Below are 21,438 nucleotides of genomic sequence, written 5' to 3' on the forward strand. Positions count from 1 at the left end.
TGGATTTTCTGAGTTGAATCGCCCACGTTTTCTTAATTCAAATTGGAAAATACTAGGTAAATGGATTGCGACAGACGACACGCAATAAAAATTAATATAACAGAGACAAGACAAACTACTATGAAAAATTGAAAATTATCTCAGCTTTTATTTTCCGTCTTTGTTACTTTTTAATAGCGTCTTTCCCCTTATATCAATGTCTCAAATCATTCACAAACAAGAATAACCCAATATATAGTGAGGATATATACACACTTTTCAGTTTAAACGGTCTCAATTTTAAACTGCAACTCAAAGAAAAATGGGCCGGGGACCCACAATTTCTTCCACTCAAAAGTATGGATTAAATTAATATACTGCACTTCAGTGATACAATGCAATACAAATAAACTATTCTCAACCTTGTTAACAGGAATAGAGAGAACTGAGCCAAGTCTATTCTTTACACCAATTTTGTTTGATTGACACAATAACTGCAAATGTTTGAAAATTAGTACCGACGCTAATTGCAGCACAAACGAAATAAATAGCTCTGGCATAATCCTCACTAAAAATGGTTGTCCTTATTTTACTGCAGATATTAAACACAGAAACTCTACAGTCAGCACGCCGTCGTGGCCATCAGCACCTTGATATCTGCAACCAGCGGCAGTCGTGGCACGAATAACTAGCTGTGGCAATCAGCACCCCACCAAAATAATTCGAATATTAAGTATGAATCACTCATCAGATTTTCACATAAAACATGTCACTTAGAGGCACCATATTGTGGTCAGAGAAAGATCTCGAGATTAAATTAAGTAGAAGCCTGCATTTTTTATCTGAAGGGGCATTGTAAGAGATCAAAATGTATATACATTTGGGGTTGCTTATAAAAACACATGTCATGAACGCAACCAATAATACATATTTTTTTTAAGTAGACTTGCATAACAGAAGAGAATACGAGTTATATTATACTCGTAAATACCCGGGTGATGGGAATACCCGGGAATACAAGAATCAGTCTATTTCTAATAATTGTCATTCTAATTAGTTACGTGTCTAGTATACTTAACATCTCGTATTTATAGTGTAAATAACTTAGTTGGTTGGTTTGAAATTTTACATTACTCTCCGCACCGAGGAGCTATTAAAGTAGATATACAGCTTATGTAGAACCCTAAGAACTTCAACTTCCAGAGATATTATTATTCCACGGTACCCACATAGCCAGGAAAAAGTTCTTCAAGAAAATGGGACAGTCAGAAGCGATTGTGACAATAGGAGCCATCATATCATGTTTTACAAATACTCCTTTCCTAGAATGAAGAGCCCATATTTGCAATACTGCCTTACGTTCGTCAGCAAAAGATGAAAACTCAACTATGGAGGTTGTAGGCTAAGAAAATTGAGGAAATAATTCACCAGGATTTCCCCAAATATATAACTCAGGAAGATGTAGAATGTACAAGTTGCAAATATTTTGACGTAATTCTCCAAATTTTATGGATAACACTTCTTTTCTTAAATCTCATACCTACTCAACTGAAGCAACTCCACAAGCAACTGAATCAGATTCATTAATTCCGATCACATTGCACTTACCGTTTTACTACTCATTCACTAAGTACATTAATTTAATACCAATCAATGTTCGAGTAATTTAACACATTTTACACCCGATTATGTTCATTAAAATACACATTTTATTATCATGTAAAGAACAAAGTTTATTTCAGTTTTATTTTAAAGAGCAAGTACATATTTTCACAAAATCAAATATAATAAAAGGAATGTTTGTATGTTTGTTAAATCAACGTCTCGTCAAAAAATCTTTTTTATCTCTATTATTCACACGATCATGTTTTGCCAGATTTGTGACTTATTACGTTTCATTTCTTTTGTCAAAAAAAAATTATTAATATAATGTCAATGTTTTAAAATTTTATCTTCAACAATCTTATATCCATAATTGAAAACATAATGTTTAGTAATTTTGAATAAAAATTTATATACCCTGGCCCAGGCACGTAGTTAGGATTTCGTAATAGGGGGGGGGTCCGTGACGAAACACTGTGGTTATCACACCAGGGGCTGGATCGTTCTAAACTATTTTACTGGCAAAATATATTAGTTCGTTTTGCCAGGATTTCGTAATGGGGGTGGTAGTAACATGAAATGTTGTGATTACACACCAGGAGCTCGAACAATCTAAACTATTTTACTGGCAACATACCCATATTGATTTATTATGGCAATAAAATGAGGATATGTTAGTATTTTAATAACAAACTATAAAGAAATCTCCAGTAAAAGAATATTTTAAAAATATTGAAAAAGATATAGTCTTCCGAGGCCATTTGAATTCGGTTCGTCCTGTCTTCTTCCTTCTTTCTCTTATCTTCGTTTATTGCCGTCAAGGATACCAATAAGATCTCATTGGCAGTAAAGACATCCTATAAAGTGGATTAGTGTTGTTGCGAAATTGATTTTTTTAACACGTGCAACCGGAATCTATGTTTTCAGGCTCATATTATTGGTGATTGGGGGCATTTTTAAAGTTCTACCTGAGAGTCTATCTGATCGAACCGGTTTATCAATTGTCATTTGTAGTCCATAGGATTAACATGTAGCTAGAAGGAATTCGGAATGTTCCGTTCCAATAATATCCATTTTAAACGTGAACCTCTTTCGTTTCCTCCACACAAAGCTCCTTATAAAAAAGAGTAACCAATCGTTTGCTGTAGTTTTATATTATTAACGCTGATTCTTGTTTTTCTCGTTCCTTTTTATTTCGTCGTTCCTTATTTTTTTTATTTATGGTTTCGAAGGGGGGCGGACCCCCGGACCCATCCCTTTGCTACGTGCCTGCCCTGGCCTTATAATTTCTACATCTCGCAGATAAACTTACGTGTAACAATGTTACTAGTCCGTGTTGACCCTGGAATAATTTAATGACGTCCTATTAATTAATAATAATCTAATGAATAGGAATGAATTTGACTCTGTCTAAATGAAACAGTTCCTCATTTCTCAGAATAACTTGTTAACTTCATGTTGCGGATGCTGCAGAGAAGACTCAGGGTACTGTAAACCCGCCCTTTATTTTCTATAGATGTCAGAGATTGAATTGAGACTGCTCAAATTTATTAAGTTTAATATTCCATTTAAATTTAAAGATAAACTCAGAAATAAGCATGTTTGATTCCTTTAATTGGCAACAGCATTACTAAGCCAATTAGCCACAGTATCATAGTTGTCATCAAGCCATTGTAACCGGTGTTCAATCTCTGAATAGTAGAAAGTCAATGATCCTAAATAAGACTCATGGTCGGCTATGAGTTGTTTTACCTATAAAGAAAGAATATTTTCGTTAATAATATAACTGTTATATTCACAGTGGGAGCGAAAACATTATTTTTATTTTAATATACTCAAATTATAAGGAAGATTTCGGATGTTATATAAAGGTTATATTGAATGTCATTGATATTATTCTATCAATACCAATAACGATACAATACAGTAGACATCTTGGCTTTTGTTGTTAAACTTCATGATACAGTAATGTTATTCCAAATCAGTCAAACCATCCCCGAAAAAATGTTTATGGACAGATAGGTTGGAAAAAAGAGTATGGTGTCTGGGCGTCATCAATAATTACCAATATTGTAACAGAAGTGCCTGGCTTCGCAGGGCAAGAATAATATATAGGCCCAATAATTGTAAATAAACAACTTAGTAGAATAAACAACGAAGAAAAACACCTTTTTCATTGTCCTTCCGAATTTCAATTTAAATGACATGTACGTCTTCGGCATTGCTACTGTCAGAAAATAACGAACTGATTAGAATAAGTAACGTTAAAAACGTCCAGGCGAAATGATAAAAGCGAAGAATTGAGTAAGTAAATCAATAGAGCATCGCTTTCTGCGTTGGCTTATTTAAATTCCTGGGCTAGCTAACATAAATGTTGTTTAATGAACTTGAGCTTAGACATTATTGAGGACAGTCACCAATCAACTTCGTGACCTCGGAAAGTATCGATTCGACATCAATCTCGGTTATTTTGGACATTTTATGTTTAACCCTATAAATCCCCAGGCATGCCACGTGCCTGAACTTGGACGTAAGATGGCAGCGGAAATGTCACTATTTATCTTAGCGACCACAGAAAATATAGAGTCGACACTAATATGTGCATTTTTCTTTAAATAATTCTTACATGTTGCCCTCTCCTCCTTTCCTAGGAGTGTCTTGGTAAGCAGTATTTTTTCAAATTGTAAGTAATGGTGAAATATCTACTTTTTACATAAATTTTAAACCACTTTTTCCTTTCTGAAGCCCCTCCAACCCTTGTAAAGACACAAACCAAACCTTCTATACAGTGTATGGTCTATTGCAGACAATGGCTCTTCGATGAAATACTTTTAAGTATGTTAAGTCAAATGATATGGGTTTGTGTACCAGATAAACACACAAACAATAATTTTATTGGAAGTCAGTTATCATTTCATCATCACCATGGGAACAATCATCATTTTACAGTAAACATACAAGACATACACTTGGTTAACCCTTGAACCAATCAAAACTATTTCTTGAAAGTATGTGTTCCTTTCACACTATTTTTACCCTAACCTAATTATGTAGGGATTCGAATACATAAGAAGGACAAGTAAACACACTCGTGTTGTTCAGTAGAACTTGAAGCAACAATGGTTTTCGTCTTTCGAACATTTGAGATTGCCCGACTGCCACACACACCAGCAAAGTTATGAATATAGTTGTATTGTATGAACCTGTCAAGAATTCTACCAGACAGAAAATAAACGATGCGAAATATGTGAATTTAAAAATGTTGCATATTCCCCTTTCCCAAGAAAACTGTCAGTAACATATAAGCTATGTTTAAAGTAAAAACTATCAGCATCTTTTGAAATGGATTTTGGACATACCGGTCTCATAATGATTTCTCGTATTCTTCAAAGGTTTTGGTAAGTTATTTTGATTACATTGTTTGTTTATAAATATTGCTAATATATTTTAGGATCTATTATTAAACATGCGTTTATTTTATTTTTCAAATTTTCATTCTGCAATTATATGTTTCATGCTAAGAAGCAATCGCAAATAAATGAATAATAAAGTAAATGACAAAATGAAAATAGAAAATACCTATGCTTTTACTAGAATTCGAACCAGCGATAGATAGTTCTTGCACCAGAAGTGCATGTCAGAGACTCATGATCACACCACCCAGAATTAAGTTCTTTGGTTGGTTGCTTGGAGCTTAGCGTATTGTTTATTACCAAGACTTCATGAAACAGCGACCTATAGTTTTAGATGCAATATACACCATCGTAATGCAATATACACCAAAACGACCAGTTAGAGCAGCGTTTCCCAACCGGTGTGCCGCGGCACACTGGTGTGCCGTGAATGGGCCGTTGGTGTGCCGCGAGGAAATTGAAACAAAATGATTAATGATATAGCAATCAAATTGCAAAACGCAGGGGAAAATATATATTTGAATATCACATTACTATGAACCTCTACTATGAATCCACAATTTTAAGTTTCATACCAGGTTACTGTTCTGTACATTTCTAATATTGAAAAAAGTATTTGTAATTGATATGACCATTATTGCTTCTTTATTGTTCAGACTATTTCGTAACTTGAAAATTTAAAATACCATTCAATCCTTTCGACAAATTACCTACATTTGTGTTTTAAAAGTAAAAGAGATTTGTTTGTTCGTTCGTTATTTAGTGATCTTCCTTCTTAGTAAAAGGTTGGATACAGTTTTCGAAAAAGAAAGCGTAATTTTAAAAACCCGAGTCCAATATTTCATTGCAATTGTTTTCTGTTTTTAAATTAGCACGAAAAATAAGCATAGTGATTTACTACGGGGAAAAACCAGTGATCGAGCTTTCTTCTCTGTGAGAAGGAGCCCAGTAATCACAGCAAAAGTACCACGGTATTTTTTTATATATTTACAAATAATAATATCTATAAGTGTGCCGCGAGAATCCAAGTTACACCCGTAGTGTGCCGCAAGTTGAAAAAGGTTGGGAAACGCTGAGTTAGAGAATAGTCATAGTCAAAGAAGCATTCAACAGGAAGAGATCAGTACTAACTAGCAGGCTTAATATTGGTTTAAGGAATAAATTGGTCAAGTGCTATACATAGAGTATTGGACTTTATGATTCAGAGACTTGGACTTTACTGAAGATAGAGACGAAACATTTAAAGAGCTTTAAAATAAAGAGAAGATGAACAAAATAAAAGGGATAGAAAGTAACAAACGGAAATGTTTTAGAACGGATAGGAGAGACGAAGACGCTTCTAGCCACCATCCTACCCTAGTAATATGTAAATGGCACATGCTTTTATACGCCCTTCCATGTGTATACGTTAACCTGGTTTAAACAGTTTACTAAGTTCAAAATTATACTTTCAAATGGATACAATCAGCTTCGTGCAACTCATGGCAAAATAGGCTTACGAGATAAAACACGAGTTGTAAATATTTTTGTCGTAGATAATGAACCTATGATATACTTACTTTTACGTACCAAATTTCTCAAAAGTAAATCCCTACGTTAAGCGGGTTTGCATATCCAGGCTCCTAACTATGAAAACATTTACGATCACTCTAACCCCAATCATTTCACAGATTCAACCTGTCGTATATAAGTTATTAGGACGTAAAATTGAACATAATTTATACGAAAAAGACTTTTATGCATTGCAAGACCTGTAACTGCCAAATATTCACCACAAACTTATAGTCGTATCGACATAAACAAAAAGAAGTGTGGAGCAGGAAACTACTTTACCCAAAAGTCAAAGGAGACTCACTGAAGACATAGAACTGGTCGAGCGGTTTGGGTCACTAGTCTATCAACTAGAAGTTTATGTGTTCAAACCCTGAAGGGAGTACTCGTTTGTTTCTTTTTTGTTTTTTTAAGTGTGTTCCTATTTTCATCAGAGGACTGAGAACATTTCTTTAAATAAATCTTTGGCAACTACTTTTCTCTCAAATTCCATTAGAAGGGAACATTATATGAATTGCAAATCTAAAATCCACAACTGAGAACAAAATATTATGTTCAATATTTCATTATTATCCTTTGATTTGTAATGAAAAACTAATCATAAGCATTGACGATTTCAGAAGATTCTCCCCCGGTAATGGTCAATATATGAATGAGAGAAAACTGATAAAACATTATTAGTCCACTTTGAGCATGATCGAAGATAACTTATGGCCACGAAGGGGGAAATTTATATCGACGGAGTCTCAAATTCTCCCACAGGTCATGCCCTGAAATCATCAGTTTGAAAGGTTTCCTTAACAAATATAATATTACATTTATTTCTCGTTCTACGTTTTGAAATGGAAAAATCATAATTTTAAAGTGAATTATAATACGATAAGCATAAAGATTTATAAAACTAATGAAGTAAATATACTTGTGTAAGTTATAGATTTCTAATTCAGATTAAAACTCGAATATTCGTTTGCATCGCACATTAAAGTAAATTCTCTCTATATATAATTCTTACTGGAAAGTATGTTTAACTTCAATTACTTAATCAATATTTTTAATAATATATTTTTATTGTAATACTTTTACTATTCAATGTTGTATACACTTCATTTCCCAAAGCAAAACCTCGCAAATGTATAGTGGACTAGTGAATATTATCAAATAAATTATCATTTTGTTTACGTAAATACTCCATCGCCTCATTTGAAACTTCATACTTTAAATAATAATAATAATAATAATAATAATAATAATAATAATAATAATAATAATAATAATAATAAATCATAGCCATAGCTTTATCAGAATTTCAGGCTTAGTCAATAAATGAGTTCAACGTGGTCTCTATTCGAAGTTCTATTTAATCGAATCCGATAGAAATACAAAGAGAAACTTCGAGAACAGGTAAAAGAAAAATCTTAGCTTGGTGGGACTGGAACTAACCTTTAAGAGTTCCTTTCAATTTACAAGTGCCGTAGACACTTTGCTTCTTGTCTTTAAGTTAACTGATTCACTGAACGTATCTGAGTAACTTGTCTCTATTTTCTACTCTGTTATACACGTTTTACAATCATTTCCGTTAATCTTGAACGACAGGAACACGAATACAAAAACATCTAAGAGAATTAAAATTCCTAATAACTTATACACAACAGGTTGAATCTGTGAAATGATTGGGGTTAGAGTGATCGTAAATGTTTTCATAGTTAGGAGCCTGGATATGCAAACCCGCTCAACGTGGGGACTTCAGAGGCCAACAGCTTAAAAACAATACACAATAGAGAGTGCGGTTAAAAACGTCAGTTAAGAAGTCATACCTACTCTACTTTAAAAAATGAATAGTTGACAACGCAGATATGTGTGCGCACGTAATTTCCCAAAAGAATGGAGGGATTCCAGGAAGCGAAGGAAAAAGTATCACACATGTTAATCCGTGTCCACTCATAGCTGGGTCTTCAAACATGCATTTTTCAATGTGGCAGGTATGATTTCTTAAGTGAAGTTTTTAACCGCACTCTCTACGATGTGTTGTTTTTGAACTGTTGCCCTCTGAAGTTCATCTTCCCACGCTTTTGACGCGTTGTCACTTCTAAATGGGACGGAATTTCCCCCATGTTCACTAGGAGTCTTTTTCTTCTTTTTGGATGTAATATCACCATTCTAAGTTTGTCTACGTAGCTACCGTTTATTCTGTATATATATTGTTCTATTAAATGTTTAAATAGAAATAATCATAAATTGAATTCGATAAAAAGTAATAAAATATTTAATATATACGAACTAAGAGAATATTAAACAAAAAAATCTTAAATATCAAAATATAAATCTAGTGTGTAAACGTATTCCATACATTTTCAGTGTTATAACAATTCTCCGAAATGCAAAAACACGTTAAAGGATATACGTATATTACCTAGGTATAATATACTTTATTATAAATGTATTTTACACACAGTTATATTTTAATTGCAATTCGTGTAATTTTCATTCTTCTATCGTTATTATATATTACAATAAGAAAAAATGCTATTATATTATATTGGCTAAAAGGAGAATATGACTAGTCCAGTTTTACATATATAACAACCCTATCATTTTCCAAGGTAATTTAGATATCAAAAGATTGTTGTTTTACATGACAATAGTAAATTAATTCAATAAATTAAAAGAATTAACCTGGTAAGGCAAAGTATTTCTTGTGTTTACATCCTAACATTTGGAAGTAAATTGTTAAATTAAAAAATATATAAATTCAGCGTTACGCTTATGTTGTCTATTGAGAAAATAATCTTTCGTTCCAATATATATTTAAGATATAACTAGAATTTATAATATTAATATATAATATTTACATAATAATATAGAACATAATAACATTCATAATTTAAGATAGGATTTTATTTTCTGAAGAGAGACACATGGCATCTCTCCTTTATATTATTATATATTAATGTATAGCCATATAGTTATGGGAAACACAATATAAAGAACGAATTAACACGATCTATATATTGCAAGTAAATGTGAAACTATTGGCAAGGGAATAAACTATTAAAACATAATTTTCTAAGAACACAGTTCTTTCCGTATATTTATTTTCTTTTAAATGTTCTCAATTATAAATTATTAAGTTTATCCCTTAACTAATTACCGTAGTAATACTTTTAAAATTTATTTATAATTGTGTTTCTTTTCCAAATAATTGAGAAAATATTACTTACTTTATCAAAATCTTCTCGAGTATTGATGTCTTCTAATATATATGTAACAGCATCATATGCAGTGGGTCCAAGTCTAAATTAGTAAAATGAGAAACAATTATCTAAATTGTAATATCGTATATTTGTCGCTAACTATTAGAAACAAGATTGTATGTAAAATTAGAACTAATAGTGAAACCTATAGCTACCTTTACACAGTTCTATTGCAATATGAATTAATATACTCTACTGTAAAATGTTCTTGACAATAATTAAAATACATGTCAACTATTCCCACTATTTAAAAATAGTTAAAACTCGCGTTTTACAACTACATTGCATGTGTAAAAAACAGCAAGATGATACATTGCGGACTATACATATATATTCTATTTGAATTCTTCCTTAGCCTGAAAGGCATAACCCTGGGACGTTAAAGCGAAAGATTACATAGCATTTTATTCTACTTGGAAGAATCCTTGTCGCCAAAAGCGCCCTTACATCGCCGTGACGGGTGTGTGACCGCAACTACTTCAAGCAAGGGATGGTTGCATAAGAAATTGTGATTAATTTCAAACAGTTTTTTTTTTTTTTTTTTTTTTGACTAGGGAAATAACGTAGGTATAGGGAGTAAAAGGATATATTTGAAGCATCAGCGCACTGTCATCTCTGAAAAGATTCATATTCTCAGTTTTTCAATTTATTGTCTTAAATGACAAGTTAATAAGTACTAACAACTGCTAGAGCTCTTCCGTGGCTAAGCAATTAGCGTACGCGCCTTTGGCGTTCGATTCCCGGCGGAAGCTCATGTGGTTCGGATTCCACGTTAATCATTAGGTCCACGTCTCATATAGCCTCGCTGCTGAAAGGGACGCTAAACTAAAATCAACTCAACTTAACTAACAACTGCTACTAGAGCTTTCCACTCTTCAAGAATTTACGACATCAGAACACTTTTCAAAGTCTAAATGAGTGCATGAATTATTTCATTCGCCTCACTGTTCACATTTAAGAATGAAACCTGATTACGCTGAACGTGAATATGTTTCGCTGCCTTAAAGCAAGGGCCGTAATAAATATAAATAAGGTTATTATTATTAAATAAAAAAGTATTTATTACGTGTATAGCACAATATAATACGGTAAGGGCCGTAATAAATATAAGTAAGGTTCGTATTATATAAAACACAGAAGCAATTATTACGTGTATAGCACAATATAATACAGTAACTAAGCAACATGATAATCACTAACGCCCGCAGGATGTTTTATACGGGGGGAAAGACCGATATAGAGTTTTTCGATTTATTGTCCTATATATATTAAAAGTCATAATATTTATAATTGAAGCGTATATCCCTTTACTTTTAAATAACCACTGTAGCATATTAGTCAGAACATTCATCTCCAGACATCATGTAGAGAAAAGAGAAGGAAAGACATATGAAAAGTGGCGTAACAAATTTTCCTTCGCCCTGGATTATCGATATTCTTATATCCGCTCCTGCCCCAGGCATTTCAGTTGCTGTTTTATATATATATATATATATTTCCATGTCAGAGGGGCCCGACAAAAGGGCGAGAATGGAAAGGCTCGAGTGAAAACGGCCGTGGTCATAAAGGCCTCGCGTCAAAAGAGCAAGGTCAAAGGTGGCCCCGCGATGAAAGTGCCCGAGTCGAAAGTGTCCCGTGTCAAAAAGAGCCGCTCGTCATAAGAGTCCGGATCAGAAGATCGTCGCGAGAAAAGAGCCCGAGTCAAAAGGGCCCAATGTCAATAAGCCCGGGTCAAAAAGTACCCCGCCTCGAAAGGGCACGAGTCAAAAGGTCGTCGCGAGTAAAAAAGCCGAGTCGAAAGGGCCCTATGTCAAAAAATTCCCGGGTCAAAAAGGACCCCGCTTCAATGGGGCACGAGTCAAGACGGTCCCGTGTCAAAAGGGCCCGAGTCGAAAGGACCCTGCGACAAAAAGCCCCACGTTAAAACGGGCCGAGTCAAAAGAGGCCTGCGTAAGAAATTCCCGTGTCAAAAAGGGCCCGGTAAATTCAATCCCACGGCTAAAATGCCTGAGATCAAGAGTGTAAATCAGGAGAAAGAAAGAGATATGACCATTTGCGTAACTAATTTCACTGTGCCCTGGATCATTGATCATCTATTTACTTAGACCTTCTATCTGCCCCACACATTTCAGCTGGTGAATATATATTTTATGTCAGAAAGGCAGGGACAAAAGGGCGAGGACCGAAATGCCCGAGTCAAAAGGACCCCGCGATAAAAGTGTCCGAGTGAAAAACGGCCCGCGTCTAAAGGGCTCGTGTGAAAAGGGCTCGGAGACCAAAGGGCCCGAGTCAAAATTGTCCAAGTCAAAACGGCCCCGGGTCAAAAGGCCCGGGTATGAAGGGCTGGGCGAGAAACGAGCCTGCGTCGAAAGGGCGTTATGTTATAAGGGCCCTGGTCAAAAGGGCCGGAGTCAAAACGGCCCCGCGTCAATAGGGTTCGAGTCGAAAGTACCCCGCGTAAAATAGGCCTGAGTGAAAAAGGCTCCGCGTCAAATGGTACCGATAAACAAGATTCCATGTCTAAAAAGCCTGAGATCAAAGCAAGAGTGGAAATCAGGCATACACAAGGGAATATTGTCCCTTTGGTAAGTTGAAGTGTTTGTGCAAAAGAAAGAAAAATATATACAGTGAAAGTCATAAGTATTCGTACACCGGCTGCAAGCTATGAATAAATGCCTGTAGCTCCGACTTGGTTGGAGATAGAGCGTTAGAACAAACGGTACTGCATTCTCCATTAAGTTCTTTATTATTTACAAAACTAATGTTCCGTGAGTGCGAAAACATAGACAAATAATGGCAGAAGAAACGAAAATGAACATGATTTTGATTTGTCAAAAGTATTCGTACACTGCAATTAAAGACAAAAATGTCCAGCTGTTCGAGCTGTTGTTGACATAGAACGCCCTCTGGAGGTTTGCAAAGCTAAATACAACTACAGGCAAGCGAAATATCATACAAATTCAAAGAATTATTCAAGACGAAAGACGTAATGGGTCAAAAAGGGACGGAGACAACAAATGCAGAAAGTAAAATAGTTATAAGGCTTCATAACGATCTACCATTGATTGCAAATTATTACGGAAGATATAAGATGTTATCGGACGACCACATTTGACCGTGCAGTCAATCATAGATAGCTTCTGCGAAACAAACACAGTCAAAAACATGCCGGGAAGTGGACGTACACGGAAGATCTTTGGACGATGTGAGCGCATACTACTGAATGAAATTAAGAAGAACCCAAGAATCAGTGCTCCACAGATGCTGGCAGAAGCAGCCAAATCAGGTATGTTAGTTTCGGAAAGTACTGTGCGTCGTGCGTGAAACAAACAAGGTTATAGGGGGCGCGTTGCTTGAAAGAAATGTTTTGCTTCCGAGATGAATAGGAAGAGGCGGCTCCGGTTTGCGAAAGCTTACGTGAACAAAGATGTAGCTTTCTGGGAAAAAGTGATATTCTCAGATGGTAGTAAATTTAGTGTGTTTGGCTCCGACGGTAGAAAAAGGAGCCTAATACAGAGGTGAACCCGAAATATCTGCAACAAACCATCAAGCATTGAGGTGGAGAAGTGCTAGTTTGGGGGCGCATGCGTGCTTTGGGAGTGTGAAAGTTGACAATTATCGACGGTATTATATACCAGCATATGTATACTGATATCTTGAAGAAAAATCTACGTACTAGTGCTGATCAAATGGGCCTGCACGACCACTTTATATTTCAACAGGATAATGATTCCAAATATACAGCACACAATACAAGGCTCTGGGTACTATACAATGTGCCAAAGCAACTGGCCACTCCTCATCAATCGCCTGACCTCAATCCGATTGAGTGTTATGGTACTGAGTCGAAAAGAAACTCCGCAATCGCAGTATTACGAGTAAACGTTCTTTACAAAATGCATTTGAAGAGAAATGAGTTTCTATAACAGTCGAAGATTCTCGACATTTGGCGCAATCGATACCGAAGCTCCTTCTAGCTGTAATTAGGGCCAAAGGGTACCCATCCAAGTATTGAATCATGCACAATCATTTTCTTTCTGGACGTTTCGTACGTGTACGAATACTTTTGACACATCAAAACCACATCCACTTTTGTTTCTTTTGCTATTATTTATCTATGTTTGCACATTCACGGAACGTTTCTTTTGTAAATACTAAAGATCTTAATGCAGAATGCAGTGCCGTTTGTTTCAATGCTCTATCTCCAAGGAAATCAGAGCTACAGGCATTTATTCATAGTTTGCAGTTGGTGTACGAATACTTATGACTTTCACTGTATGTAGTTATTAGTAACAAATAGGAAATTTGAATGGTGATATAAGTTTTGTTTGGTTTTTGATTGTTCTGCAACAATCGCTATTGCTTAAATCATTCTTCATGAAAGTTTGCTTGCACTCCCGTCTTTCTGAATTTGTATCATCGTGACATAGCCTAATCAAACTTTATCTATTATTGACTTTCCCCTTAGTTCTAAAATTCCATTTCTGTAGTATACGTGTGAAAAATATTCTGTAAAAAGATTAGTTTAATTTTGCTGTGAAAAGACACATGTGGAGCTGATACAGGATTAGTCAAAAGTATTGAGACAGAACAATAACAACGACGTGTTACAATTGGTATTATTTATTGATTTGGAGTGTGGCCACCTTCGAAGCCATCTTGTATTCCGCCATATTGCATATCACACAATATTCTTTTTAAATGTAAAAGGTTATGGTTTTAGACTTTAACTTAGTCTTGAATATTCCCACAAATGAGAATGTGAACTCGTTTTTGACATTTCATCTGTTTGAGACAGAGTGTGCTCTGTTTGACACGGTGTGCTATGTTTATCCAATTATAAACATTCAGTCAAGCGGCTACATCATCATCCCTATTTATTGTAGGATTATGGTTCATACCTTGCTTTTTCACAATAAAGCAACCTTTCAAATCGTATAATTTACATTTCCCTATTGTGTCCCTCAACTGAGGAATTTTGAGAGAAATCAGAATTTTTCTCTTATTTTTAAAATTGTTTGGGCCCTCTGGACCCCCGTGTAAACGTAGACACCTGGAAATCAACTGAAAAAATACCAAATGTGTGTAAAAAATGTCTATCTTGAATAGTAAGGGCAGGAAAAATATTTAATTTATCAATAATCACCACAATGCCCAGACTACTGGAAAAGACCCTGTCTCAGTGCAAAAATTTCCTTAGAGATCCCTGTTTATTCTAGATCATGGTTCGCCGATCAGTTTCTTCTGAATATAACTATCTTACAAGCGATACCATCCACATGTCTCCATCATGTATCTAAGGCAGGAAAATCGCAAAGAAAGGGACTTTTCGTTAAAATATTCTTTTAAAATTTTTGCCCCTCTGGACTCCATGTTTTAATGCAGAGATCTGAAACATCTGATAAATACTATTCAGTGGAATAAATATTTGTCCAAATTTCAAACTTCTAGGTGCAAAAGTAAGCTCCCCAAAAATAATATAACCACAATACCCCAGATTCCCGCATAAAAAGGATCTTGGGTAGAAATTTCCTTGAGACATTGCTATTTATCCTAGGATCATGGGTCGTACATTATTCTCTTCAGAATAGAACTGCCTTTCAAACGATACCATTCACATATCTAGATCGTGTATCTAAAGCGTCAAAATCGCGGAAAAGGGATTTTTTAGTTAAAACTATTTTTATACCTTTTTGCCCCTATGGACCCCGCTATGTTAATGCAGCGATCCGAAAAAATCTGACGAATATTACTCGGTGGACTGAATGTTTGAGCAAAATTTCAATCTTCTAGGTGCAAAAGTAAGCAAGCCAAAAGATAATAAATATAGGCCTAACAACAAAATAATTTTAAAAGTTAAGATGTCATCACCTCATATGTCTCGACGTAGAAAGGCGTGAAACCATACTTAACGTATTCTACAATGCCTCTAGACTTGAAAAACAAAAAACAAAGTAGAAAGCTTTATTCGTTCATTTTAATCGAATAATGAAGACACTACTTTAGTATCTAAAAAATAGCTACTAGAGCTGCAAAGGGTTAACAATCCACAAGAACTGTCACGTGTTGAAACCCTCATATCGAATTATGAGTGCATTCCAGGTGCTGTTCTCAACAAACAAAAGTCAAGCCTTATGTGGTTGTTGAGTGGCCGTTACAGCGAGTGCAACGTGTTTTGTGTGCTCTGTGAGGACGAGAATTGAGTGGGCCTTTCTCTACATACATTACACTTACACTCTTTTTTCCATTTACACGTTCATACATTCCCTTCTTTTTTCAACACTTTTTTCTCTTCATTTTACACTCCCCCTTTTCTCTAGCTTTTGCCTTGTCCATCTTGGCCTTCAGCCCTCTTTAACTGTTCGAACTTCTTTCCCGATTGTGTCATACTTCTCTCCTGATTTGACATTTTCCCGATTGTGACATTACTTTTTTTCACGTATTTTTTTACTTTATCATACTTATTACTTTGTACATGTCATATACCTTTGTACTCATCTTATTACTTTTTATCATTTTTCCACTAATCAAATCATTACGTTTTACACGTTTAATTACCTTTGTAAATTGCTGATAAATCTTTTTAAGACAGTGACAACGTTCTTTTGCGCCACTTATGTGACGCTTCTACAAACAAACAAAGCCTCATGTGTATTTAACCAGATGCCCAACGCGTGTACTTGTCTCTGATTCCTTTTACTGATCGCACCAAAATATTAGGGGTCACTTGGCAACGTCGCATAGCAGATACGTTGACTACAACTTTCATGCCATAACATGTACTGTGGTTGTCCTTATTCATCAAAGTAAAGTCCGGCATGTAGGTCTTGCAGGCCGATTATACCTTTTAAATGTTTTTATATTCCGTCGTTCTTGGTTCCTTACAGAACTATTTTACTTGCCACGGAAACAAACAGTGCATCAGCTGTGGCATACCCACTCGCTAGGGGTGTCACGAGACAGTGTACTTATCAAAATGTGACGATGGCCTTGATCTTGAAAGGATTCAACTTCGGAGCTGCTCGCTGTTCTTACATAGTTTGTGCCAAAGGCCCTCTCCTAGGCCTAGGAGTCCCTTTCCAGCACAGTACAAGGGTGCAAGGGTGAAAAAAAAGAAAAGAAAAGAAAAAGAAAGAAAGGAAAAGAATACGGAAAACTGTTCCTTATGCAAAGAACGTTTGAAAACATTTCAAAAGGTGCGCTATGATTATTATCAGTTAATTGACAACAACCTATATCGCGGATTAGGTCCAGGAATTTTTGAGGGGGGCGGGAGGCAGGTCTGAAAAATAAATTTGAGACATTTTTCGATATGTGGTTCGTTAACTAAAACTGTGAACTGGAGTGCTTGATAATACGTATTTATCGCCCTTCTGGAGGCAGCATTTAGGAAAACCCTGTTGTTCAACACGAGGGAATATAGGATTACCATAAAAACGTTTTTATTACTATCTTTTTATTATTGCATTATTTTATTTTATTATTATCGTTATATTTCTTAAATTAGATTAAATACAGTAAATTATTTTTAATTTAATTTCCTACTAACATAATTCATATTAACTCTTCACTAATATCCTTATTTTTATACTGCATATGTATTATCGTGGGGTCAGATTTAACCCCTATTATTTGTATTGAAATTAAAATATGTTAAAACGTAGTACCATTAGCAGATGATTGTGGACCGTTTACTAGTGCTATACTTTAATGGATTTAACCAATTTTGGGCATAAAAAAATATTTTCAATTTTTTTTTGATTTATTGTCTTTGGTAATAGATTATTACAAAATGAAACAACATACTTAAATGAAATAATTTTTTTTGTTATCCGAAAATAACAAAGTATGAAAATAAACTTATTTTCGTATAAGGAAAACATTCAATTATTAGTGCTGAGAAAATGTAACTTGTAATTCAAAAAAAAAAGACACTTGATGCTTTTGTGTTTCATCACTTGCTTAGCTACAGGTCCGTATCCACAGGATGACTAGGAAGCCGCCCCCCTAAAGTTTTACTGTCCTCCATAAATATTCACGGTTGGCTTGCAAATGAACTATTATAATATAGTCATGAACTATAATATGGTTGGATAGGCCCCCTAACTTCTACAATCTCCCTCATATTTTTGGGGTTTCTATAGGCCTGCTTGGCTACCTAACAATGCACACAATGTTTAGTCTTAAGGCGCCGTCCACATATTACGTAACGCTATTTTTGACCAATTTTTACCCCTCCCTTCCCCATGTCACACTTCGTAACGTAAGGCTGAACCCCTACCACGTTCGTTACGTAACACATCTGAATTTTTGTTTTTTCACCAATTTTGCTTATTTTGGGAGATATTACAATCAAAACTATTTTTAATGGCAGAACTTTTATTACAAACTGCTTTTATTCTGAATATATTTGTAGTGTTTTTCGCCAATAAATCAAAGTACCGGTACGTATTAGAAAATGGTAGGATGGTAATAATATTTTCACCCCATAAGATTGTTTAATTGACAGTCCTAATTCGTTAAAACTTCATACTATCCTTTTCCGAAGGAGATCGCACCTATCCTTTTAGGTCAGATGATGATAAGGAGGAAATACTGACAAGTAAGAGGCAGGTGAAACAGGATCTAAAGAATTAACATCGACCTCTTTTTCAGAGATCCAGGATGCTTCGTGCATTTGAAGTTCGCCAGTGTCGATGCAAAGTTCTATTCCTCGTCGACCAGAGATTCGAAGTGGCTGCACATGTGAAGGAGCAGGGACATGTGAAGGAGAAATGACATTTGAACAAGCTTTCGAGCATATTTTTTGGAATTCGGACTTCAGTTTACCTTTTTTCATATTCTTCTTGTCCTAAATCAGTGTGAGAATGCGAATAAACTCAATTTCTTCAGAAATATTCAAATTAAAAAATCAAAAAAAAAATTAGTACGAGACAATATCCGACGGAAGTAGGATGCGGCTTATACACGCGAATGATTTAAAATGGCTTAAAGATAATTACGTTATTAATTTTTTGTGTTTGTTGTACGGTATTTACCGTACATCACAAGAAACACGTATAGAAAACAAATCCACAAGGCCACAATCAGAAGAAACAACAATTCAACACAGGAACAAACACATTAAATCAAATACTGCTATTCCTAATTTGAATCAATAATTACCGGTAAACGAACAAAAGATTTTTTTAAACGGATGTAAAGGTAAATTTTAAGGGTGCGGCTTATACATGAGTGCGGCTAGTAGAAGGGCGGCACCTGACCCCCGGTAGCTGAAAAATCGCCTTTATCCAGGGTCTCCTGAGAGCAAGGACTCAACTTTCCAGTGTCTCACGATACGCTATAACCCACGTACCGTCCACCCATGGTCTTTTAAGACCTCCAATTTAGGGGTGTATCCATTCTCTTTTATGAGCACATTTTAGGGGGTGTATTCATTCCCTTCTATGAGCATATTTTTCAACCCTTATTTTAAAATAGCAGATCGATAACACATCTTCCAACGGCCTATTTAACATAGCACATATTACATAAGACTATGTAACATAGCAGGGGTGTATTCAAGAGAATGGCTTATTTTCCAACCCCTATTTTAACATAACCGATACTACGAAACATAGCGAAGATTAAACATAGTTCATTTTAGGGGTGGACTCCTTCCCTTTTATAAGCATATTTTTCAACCCCTATTTTAATTACGAGAACATAGAAGTGCAGATAACACATAAGACTCGTTTCCTTTCATGATCACTTTTTCAACCCCTATTTTAAAATAGCAGATAATACATAAGATTACGAACACACAGCAGAGCAGATAATAGATAAGATTCGTTCCACCCCTATTTGATCATTTTATCATAGCAGAGAATACATGGAGATTATGAACACATAGCATAGAAGATAATACATAAGACTACGAAACATAGCAGAGGTGTACTGGTATGATCACTTTTTCAACCCCTATTTCAACATAGCAGATAAAAAAAAACATAACACCACGAAACATAGCACTGATTACATAAAAACATTCGTTCCCAACCACTAATTTAACATAGCAGAAATGACACAAGCATGTCCCCAAACTACTGACCATCGAGAACAGAGGTCAAACTCAAAAATGGAGACACGTTTAGTAATAGGTCATCAAAGACCACATGTCTCAAAAGTGTTGACAATCGAGGTCAAAGGTCAAACTACTTAAAACCTAATAACTCGAAAATGGATACACATACCCAGATGGATTTAGTGATAGGTCATCAACTACTACAAGTTCCAAAAATAACGACCATCGAGGTCAAAGGTCAAAATACTTAAAACCCAATAACTCGAAAACGGAGCAACATATTGAGGTGGTGTTTCCACATTTAGTAATTGGTCATCAAGTACCACATGTCCTAAAAGTGGTGACTATCAAGGTCAAAGGTCAAAATACTTAAAACCTAATACCTCGAAAATGAAGATACATCTTGAGGTGCTGTTTCCACAGTTAGTAATTGGTCATCAACTACTACAAGTTCCAAAAATAATGACCATCGAGCTCAAAGGTCAAAATACTTTAAACATAATAACTCGAAAACGGAGCAACATATTGAGATGGTGTTTCTACATTTAGTAATAGGTCACCAACTACTACAAGTTCTAAAAATAATGACCATCGAGGTCAAAGATCAAAATACTTAAAACCTAATAACTCCTAACCGGATCCACATATTGAGATGGTGTTTCTACATTTAGTAATAGGTCATCAACTACTACAAGTTCCAAAAATAATGACCATCGACGTCAAAGGTCAACATACTTAAAACCTAATAACTCAAAAAAGGAGCCAAATATAGAGGTGCTGTTTCCACATTTAGTAATTGGGCATCAACTACTACAAGTTCCAAATTAATGACCTTCGAGGTCAAAGGTCAAAATACTTAAAACCTAATAACTCGAAAACGGAGCCAAATATTGAGATGGTGTTTCCCCAGTTAGTAATTGGTCACCGACTGCTACAAGTTCCAAAATAATGACCATCGAGGTCAAAGGTCAAAATACTTAAAACCTAATAACTCGAAAAGGGAGCTAAATATAGAGGTGCTGTTTCCACAGTTAGTAATTGGTCATCAACTACTACAAGTTCCAAAATAATGACCATCGAGGTCAAAGGTCAATCTCGTAAACATATTGAGATAACGTTTCCTCTTTTAGTAAATTTGTGTGATCTATTCACTTTTGTACCAAGCAGAAAAAATGTGAAGAAGGAATAAATTTCTGTGGCTTATTTACTTTTGTATTAATGAGAAAAAATAAGAAACACAATTTTAAATAGCGCAGAATTTCTGTACCTTTTTTGGATATTCAAATAAACGCAAAAATTAATTTGGATGGAGTATTTATTTCTCGACTAACAAGAAAAGAGCAAAGATATGCCATATTAACTAGCTGAGAATTTTATATCATCTTGTACTATTTAAACAAAACGAAGGGCTAAATTTGAGAAAGCGAACATGGACCATTTTACTCAAATTTGGATGGAGTATTTAACTTTGTATGAACCAAAAAAAGGTGAAGAAGGTTCATTTTAACTAGTTTAATATTTCTGTACAATTTTGTACTACCCAAATAAACGAAAGAATAAATTTGGATAATCTATTTTT

General features: G+C 35.0%; 1 protein-coding gene across 1 annotated transcript in view; it reads right to left on the reverse strand.

Annotated features, from left to right (window-relative positions):
* Nucleotides 1-2,334: 2,334 nt before the first annotated feature.
* The window catches only part of LOC145678646 (aminopeptidase N-like), a 39,733-nt gene continuing 20,629 nt past the window's right edge, over nucleotides 2,335-21,438 (reverse strand). Inside the window, exons 4-5 of the mRNA XM_081749012.1 lie at nucleotides 9,764-9,836; nucleotides 2,335-3,333 (exon numbers count right to left, since the gene is read on the reverse strand). Coding sequence (XP_081605138.1) covers nucleotides 3,193-3,333; nucleotides 9,764-9,836 — 214 coding nt within the window. The 3' untranslated portion in view covers nucleotides 2,335-3,192. The remainder of the gene's footprint in view (nucleotides 3,334-9,763; nucleotides 9,837-21,438) is intronic.

The sequence above is a fragment of the Thermobia domestica genome, chromosome 2, assembly GCF_964235325.1.
Source record: "Thermobia domestica chromosome 2, izTheDome1.hap1.1, whole genome shotgun sequence".
In the NCBI taxonomy this organism is placed as follows: domain Eukaryota; kingdom Metazoa; phylum Arthropoda; class Insecta; order Zygentoma; family Lepismatidae; genus Thermobia; species Thermobia domestica.